General features: G+C 39.6%; 1 protein-coding gene across 1 annotated transcript in view; it reads left to right on the top strand.

Annotated features, from left to right (window-relative positions):
• The window catches only part of PKN3 (protein kinase N3), a 16,141-nt gene extending 8,859 nt beyond the window's left edge, over positions 1-7,282 (top strand). Inside the window, exons 13-22 of the mRNA XM_010571120.1 lie at positions 621-697; positions 2,213-2,279; positions 2,881-2,972; positions 3,335-3,511; positions 3,601-3,663; positions 4,242-4,318; positions 4,894-5,036; positions 5,280-5,387; positions 5,957-6,037; positions 6,892-7,282. Of these exons, the coding sequence (XP_010569422.1) occupies positions 621-697; positions 2,213-2,279; positions 2,881-2,972; positions 3,335-3,511; positions 3,601-3,663; positions 4,242-4,318; positions 4,894-5,036; positions 5,280-5,387; positions 5,957-6,037; positions 6,892-7,104 (1,098 nt within the window). The 3' untranslated portion in view covers positions 7,105-7,282. The remainder of the gene's footprint in view (positions 1-620; positions 698-2,212; positions 2,280-2,880; positions 2,973-3,334; positions 3,512-3,600; positions 3,664-4,241; positions 4,319-4,893; positions 5,037-5,279; positions 5,388-5,956; positions 6,038-6,891) is intronic.
• Positions 7,283-8,045: the final 763 nt, after the last annotated feature.

Raw genomic sequence — 8,045 nt, 5'->3', positions numbered from 1 at the left:
TTTTTTTTTTTTTTAATTATAAGTTGCTTCTGTTAGAGAAGCCAAACGGGAGGTAGGTCAGCATTCAGAGTTCAGGGCAAGAGTACAGAACAGATGGCTGCACAGAGAAAGCAGGGAAGGAGGTTCAGCAGGCTTTTAGCACCAGATGAAGTTCTTTGTCATTAAAGAAACTGGGCAAAACCAAGAAGAGCTCTACTTTTCTTACAGAAAGGAGCAGGAAAATTGTTTTGAGTAGTATAATGGTTAATGACCTGTGTTATACTACATCTTACCCTTTCTCATTTGGCTTTAGTGACAGAGAAAACTGCATTCTTTGCATATTGTGACACAAGGTGCCTTTTTTTCTAGAAAGGAAATGTTTTATCCTAGACTTTAAAAAAGCGTTTATTTTAAAGGGTTTAACTCTATAAAAAAAAATACCGTACATGGGAATAGTTTTGTGTGACCATAGACAATCTGTTTTCATGCTGCTTTCCTCCAAGCAGAGGCAATGACCAACTGCAAAAACTAGTCTGTGGTTATGCTGGATCATGACAGAGGAGAAAATTTGAATGTGGGTGTTCAGGTCTGACTTGGTGATTCCAGAGGATGACGCACTGTAATTTTCTTTCTGTTCCTAGTGTCTGAAGAGGCTGCATGTTGAGGAGAAGCCTTGCAGCTCTGCTGTAACAGAATTTCCAATCCCAGCATCTCCAAGGTAACTATGGACAGCATGGGCTGTCTTGGGTCACAGATTAAAGAGGCACTGGGCTGAAATTTTTGACCATGCAGTCTAAAATTCTGCTCAAAATATGCTTTGGTTTCTCAGCAGCAGACTCTTAGTGCTGAGTGTAGACAATACCATGAAAAGTCTGCTCTGAACTTTACTTGTCCACGTCTGCTGCGCCTTATCTGCTTATTAATGCCAATACTTAGTCTGTTGATAGACAGTACACTACAATGTAATAGATGACTTTAGTAGAGGGTAAAGTCACTTTACTGTCTTCAGGTGCTTCCTTGTGTTTGAAGTTTTATGGTGTAGCATATTTAGACGTGTCTGCATTCTAAGTAATACATTTCAGAAACACTCTTGGCATCCCTCACACTCTTCTGTTTCTACTGATATGCAAGATACACTGTCTTTCATTACATAGGGTGGTATAAAACAGTAAGTTGTTTATAGTCTATGGCAGTTATATATACACACAATTTGTATGTAACAAGGATACACAGCAGTAAATATACGAGAAACAGGACAAGTAAAAAAAATTTACCATTGTTGAACAAATACTGACCGAAAAATCACAAATAGCAAAATCTAAGCTGATCTTGCAGTTCAGATCATAGAATTATGTACATAATTTCATCATCACTTTCAAGGGGTCCCATCTTCAAAACCATGTAGTCAGGATACAGTCAGGCACCTGCCTGCCTTCTCTCTGAGAAGGCTGAGGAGGGAGTTAAGTCCTTCATCGGTAGGTACTTAGCCCTTCATTTAACTTACTGGAGGAATATGGAGTATCTGCTGCCTTTTAAAGATTATCCTGGACTAAAGCATTTAGGGTGTGGGTTGTTGTTTGGTTTTTGTTTGTTTTGTTGTTTTTTTTTTTAATTCGTTCCAAGCAATTCTGCAGCCTGAGTTTCCTTGGTAACACCTTGTGGCTGACGTAACATTCTATAGCATCTCTTTATTCAGCTACTTTTTTTTCCAGCAACATCTTATGTCTGTTGTCTCCCTGCGTTTCACTTCCAATTCTTGTTTAAGAACTTCTCATTATGCCCTTGTCCTACTAGCACTTGATATACATGTTCATGTCTGATTAACACAATTGCTGTTGAACCTGCTGAAAGGAGTGTAGGCGAAATTGAATTTTACAACCCCAAGGATGGGGGTGGAGGGGAACTAATCCTATTATGGGAAGTAACAGAGAGAGCAAGCCTTGGAGAGTCATAATTGTTGCTCCTGTTGGCAGTACAGATGGAAGTCAGACTGCTGCCACTGGGAGCAGTTTCCTCACTGTATGGTTACCTACTCCTCTCTTCAGTGGCAGAACAGCAGCAGCAAGCCTAAATTTTCAGGATTTCAGTTTAGGCAAGGAGTGGTTGACACAGCTGTTTGCTTTCCCTTTTGCTATACAGAGCTTCTTCCCCTAACACAAATACACACTCCTTTGTTATCTGTTTATGCATCTTTTGGGTATTGTCTCAGCAATTCTTCTTTGTTTTTCTGCAGGAAAAGGACAGTTCAGCTTGAGGATTTTCACTGCATTGCTATGTTGGGACGTGGCCATTTTGGGAAGGTAGTATAGAAGCATACGCTTCATGCAGGAAGGCAGTAGGACTGTGGTTGTGAAGATGGGCCTCTGCCTCAGAGTCTGAATAGAAACATTGCAGTGCAGAAGAGATTTGTTGCAATGCAGATATACAAAACAAACCTAGCCCAACCACACAAGCAGCTGATAACTGGGGTTAACAGTCAAAACTCCTGAAGATTTGGCTTCAAAAGCCTGGAGAAAACCATCCTGGGAGCGCTAAGTCATTTCATAAAGCACACCATTACCATTCCTTTCATTATCATGGTGATCACTAGTGGAATAGCTCCATTCCCAAAAACTGTGTGCATAGTTGCTTGCTGTGAGAGCTCTGAGGTGCTTATAAAGCACTGGGCCAGCTGTGATACTACTGTTTGTGAAAAGAATGTAACTTACATTGATATCCTTCCGGACTGCTGCAGCACAAGAAGCAGGAAAAAAGTACTCCATATTTGGAGTTATTTTGAGCTTGGTTTTGAGAACGGACTGTTTGGAGTGGATGGAAATAGTTTGTGTCAATGAGAGTCAAAGTAATCCAATAAGGAAATAACAGATTTGTTTGAAGTACAGCTTTTCTGTTGTCTTTCAGGTACTGCTGGCCCAATACAAGGCAACTGGGAAGCTGTATGCTATCAAAGCCTTGAAGAAAAAAGATATTATTAGGAGAGATGAAATTGATAGGTGAGCTTTGTTGATGGTACTATTGCCAGAGGCTACATTAACACACCTGTAATCAAATGTTAATAGGTATGATGTGTACTGGTCATGGTGCTATTAAGGTTAAATGTGACCTTAAGGCTTGGGTAAGTAAATCAGGAATAAGGAAACTTATAACAGTGCTGCTTTCTAGCTTCTGGTGGAATAACACCTGAAGAACACTCTAAAACTCAAGGTTTGGAAGTATATAAGATAAATATTGTATTAGCCCTCACTTTTTATTTCTCTAACTTAGAATGAAGAAAATCTTCACATTTTGTCTTTCTCAAAACAGGCTTTTCTGCCAAGTTTTAACATTGACATTTTCATTCTTTCAATCCTGGCAGCTTGAACTGTGAGAAGCGAATATTTGAAGTGGTCAATTCTTCTGATCATCCATTCCTTGTGAACATGTTTGCATGTTTCCAGACACCTCATCATGCTTGTTTTGTGATGGAATATACTCCGGGTGGTGATCTTATGATGCGCATACATGAAGATGTCTTTCCAGAGCATATGGCACAGTGAGTTAGAATTAGTCTAGTTTACAGGCACTATAAATTTTTAACTTGATTCTCATATATATTTCCTGATAACTATTTCTCTCTTATAGGTTTTATACAGCCTGTGTAGTCTTGGGGCTCCAGTTCTTGCATGAGAAGAAAATTGTTTATAGGTAATGCGGCAAAGGATCAAGTATAAGATGGTTCAGCAACTTAGAAGTTTATTTTTCCTGTAGCTTTGTCTGGAGCTCACTATCTTGCTGGTGTTTCTAATCTTTCTGTCTGTCTTTATTTTCCCCATTGTCTGTTGCTATCAGCATGTTCATCGTGCTTACAGTAAAGAAACTCATCTAGAAGCTATACATCTGACATGTTGCAGGTGATTAATCCTCTGTGACATGTCAATACATTCTGGGGGGCACTTGTAAGTCACTGCTTTCTTTTTTACTGATAGTCAAGTAATTTGTCATGCTTGATAGTCAAGTAATTTGTTGTGGGATGCTCTTTTCCAGATGAATAAGCCGCACCCAACTCCAGGCTGCTTTGTTGAGCCTTTCATTAAGAGGAAAATATCAATAAATTAAGGGGAATCTTCCAAATAATACATTATTTAAACCAAGTGTAGACTTTACTCAATTTAGATTTTATTCTCCTTGTTAATACCTAGCTTCTGCCTCTTGCAAAAAAAAAGAGGTTGGATGGCAATCCTCAGACTTCATCCACCATTTTCTTTCCTCTCTTTTGCCTGCAGGGACCTGAAATTGGATAATCTCCTTTTAGATGCTGAAGGATTTGTGAAGATTGCAGATTTTGGATTGTGTAAAGAAGGTGAGTGACTTTGGTGAAGCTGAAATTGAATCATCAGAACCAGTTTAGGATCTGGGCTTTAGTAATGTGTTCACAAATACAGGTACTGAGGTGGTTGTGTGTAACTTGTATTCATCCCCATCTTAAAAATAAAACCCACCAAAACAAACAAAAAACCCCTAACAAACAAAACAATATATAACAAAACAAACAACAAACCTCATCTGTCTGGCCATGATGAACTTGGAAAGAGTACTTCAGGAAACTTACAAAGGAGCTTGCAATATGCTTGCTTGTTCAAAGGAGCCAGAATATAGGATACTACAAAATGCGTACTTGAGTAAATGAGCCATGGAATCTGCAGAAAGTTTCCTTGGTTTTGCTGTTTATTTAAGCATTGTCTGTATATTTCTTATTTGGAGTTGTTAGGGAGTCTCAGGTTTCATACTTCCTTATTGGCATTTACAAGCACTGATGAGAACCAGTTAACAGCATTAGATTATCAAGTGATAAACCATGGCTTTCAGAAGGTGAGGCTGCATGTGATCCATTTAGTAATGTGTGCTGGATTTTACAAAAGTGTTCCTTTCCTACAGGAATAGGTTTTGGAGACCGCACAAACACCTTCTGTGGCACCCCTGAATTTCTGGCTCCAGAAGTCCTGACGGACATCTCATACACTCGAGCAGTAGACTGGTGGGGATTGGGTGTACTCATTTATGAGATGCTTGTTGGTGAGGTAAGGCTACCTTTCTCTAAGAGGATCTTGTTAAGCAGTCTTGGGGCGAGTAGTACCTGACCACCTGAGATAAAATTTTGCTGAATGTAGCCAACTATTTATTAGTACTTAAATTACATTCTTCTCATTCATAGTGCTTGCCAAACATTAATTAATCCATACAACTCCCTGCTATTCTCATCCCTATTTACCAGTGAAGAATGGGTGCTCTATGGATTAAATAATAAAATGTCACAATTGCAGTCACCATTTCCTGGAGATGATGAGGAAGAAGTCTTTGACAGTATTGTCAATGATGAAGTCCGGTATCCAAGATTCCTTTCGTCTGAGGCACTTTCTATAATCCGTAAGGTAACGGGCTTGATGGGTCTCTGGGAGCCTGAGCAATTTGCATTTACTGTGTAAGTGGATGCAGAGGGACTCTATTAAGACTGGATAGCATTTGTGTGTGTAATCTGGAGCTGCCTACACAGACTAAGGAAACATTTAAAATTTACACATATTTTTCATTTCCTTCTCTTTACATAAATGCTATTCTTCTGTCTAAGGATGACTAAGCAGGCTTCTTGCTGTTGCTGCTAACTCTGAAATGAAGGAGTGTTGATTCAAGGGCTGGAGAGTCAGAGTCATTCAGTAGAGATGGCTTGATTCAGTTTTTGAATGTGACCCAGTAGTCACAGGTGCACACTTAAGATGGGATGCTTCATGCAGTTTATAGCAGGTATCTTACTGATGTTGGCAAGTTGTTTACAAGGAACTAGGTCTGAGCTGTTACTAGCAGATTATGGCCTTGCTGCAAAGTGAAAATGAGAAGATACTGAGGAGTCAGTCCATCTCCTCTCTTTTGGCTTTCTATCTGGAACATTATTTCTGTCCATCCTTGTTTCCGTTTTTTAATTTTTAACTGATATTTCCTGCAGCTTCTTCGGAAATGTCCAGAACGTAGACTGGGAGCTGGGGAAAAAGATGCAGAAGAGATTAAAATCCAGGCCTTTTTTAAGGTAGGAACTCACTTTATCCCTACCCCTCATCTCTTGTGTTTGAGCTGAGAGTGACTTGCTTTCTGTTGGTATTGAGGCATATTTTCGTAAGTTATCAGTGAGATCTTAGTGGTAGCTTCTGTTGCACCTCATTGCTCTATTCAGGAATATGTGTTTCAATTCATGTTTGAAATGACATCCCCCAAGTGTGTTTTGTAGGATCTGTAAGCTTCCAGAGCCAGTTTGTTATTTCTGATTGTGCTGCTTCTACATACAAATGTACCTACCTTTTGAGCCATCAACAAACACCCCTTTTTAAATCAAACTGCAGCAGTCACAGATGCTGTCTAGTGATGACAGTGACTGCCAGTCAGTCTATTTGGCACCTGTATTTGCGGGATATACATGAATCCTAAGAGAAATTGAGGTTAAAGACACATTTGCTTTGGGTCAAGGGTATACGTCTGTTCCAGGCAAAGGTGTTACCATTCCTCCTAGTCATTACCTATCTGCCGGAAGTTGTTAGCCTTATAGCCCCTGGCTGGCTTTGCACTGGAGCAAGAGAAGAACTTGGATGTCAGCAGAAATTGCTGGGAAGTCCACAGATACACCAGGTCACAGCTGCCCTTCAGTTTTTTCCTTCCTAAATATAGTTTGAGCTGTAACTGTTTCTTGGTGTTCCGAAGAACAGCCTTAGACTGTATGGAATCTCTGTACTACCTGGCCTGCACCAGCTATGCTGTTTGGTTTGGGCCTTTTTTCAATAAGACATGTGGCAAATGATCTGGAAGGAAGGCTGCAATCCTCCCTCTTACTTTGACATTTCATAAATAATCTTAATGTCAGTCTGGCCTGTTCACTACCTTCTTTTACAGGAAATTGATTGGGATGCCTTGTTTGCCAGGACTCTGAAGCCCCCTTTTGTGCCCACTTTAAGAGATCCGACCGACATCAGCAACTTTGATGAAGAGTTTACATCACAAAAGCCAATCCTTACTCCTCCAGAGGAGGTTGCTCTCCTAACCCGTAAGGAGCAGACTGTCTTCAAGGACTTTGACTTTGTCTCCAGACACCTTTTAGATGTTTGATTCCTGTGCTGTAAGAAACACGAACAGATTGTTACCACATTGAGGGAGGGTAGAAAGGGCTTGGCACGGGCAATGGAAAAGTCAACAGAATTCATAGAACTGGTAGTGCTGATGACCCCAGGATGAGAGTGTTCTGCAAGCTGAGTTAACCTACTGTGTTTTTTTTCAGCCTCATTTGTTGGAGGGATACTAGATGTCAATTATCTTTAAGGAGTAATTAACATTTGACTGGATGTATCTTCTGCTGCCATTGAATATAGATGGCAATTTGGAATTTAAGCTGGACTTAATGAAATCAAATCATCTCTGCAACCCAGGTTACTCTTTGCAAAAAAACTAAGTAGCACAGCTTTATAAAGTTGCATAGTAGCACAGGGAATGGCCGCTTCTCACCTATTTTCTAGAAAAGATATGCAGCATTCCCTCTTCGTAATGATTTTATGCCCATTCCCACTCATAACTGTGTATGCCAGAGAAGGGATGGATTTTAACACAACCAAGACAAGGACGTTCAGGTTTGATAATGATCCAAGTGATCTATGTTAAGGAAAAGGAGTCTCTCTCTACTTCTTCGAGGATGCTAAATCTTAGCTATTGTTTTTAAAAATATAAAAAAGCCACAGCTTTGCATATGCTTTTTTTTTTTTTTTTTTTTTTTTTTTTTTTAAATAAAGATACCTTTCCTTATAATGAAGTTTCAGCTTTTCATCTCCTTTGTGTTAGCTGAATGTTTCAGATCAGGGCTAACCATATTCTGCTCAACACGCAGGATTTAATTTTTCTCTGTAAATGTCAATAGTAATATTTTCTTTCCTCCTTCCTTCTCACTCAAGTTGTCTATGTACATATTGCATGGTGTCATCAGCTGTCATGTACAACTGACTGCAGTCAAGTTGTTTCTCCCCAGATTTTATCAATGTGTATATCTTGTATCTTTTTGG

Source organism: Haliaeetus leucocephalus, unplaced genomic scaffold (genome assembly GCF_000737465.1).
Source record: "Haliaeetus leucocephalus isolate CR32 unplaced genomic scaffold, Haliaeetus_leucocephalus-4.0 Scaffold306, whole genome shotgun sequence".
Lineage (NCBI taxonomy): Eukaryota > Metazoa > Chordata > Aves > Accipitriformes > Accipitridae > Haliaeetus > Haliaeetus leucocephalus.
The sequence above is the reverse complement of the archived record's forward strand: the minus strand, read 5'-3'. Positions and strand labels throughout refer to the sequence as shown.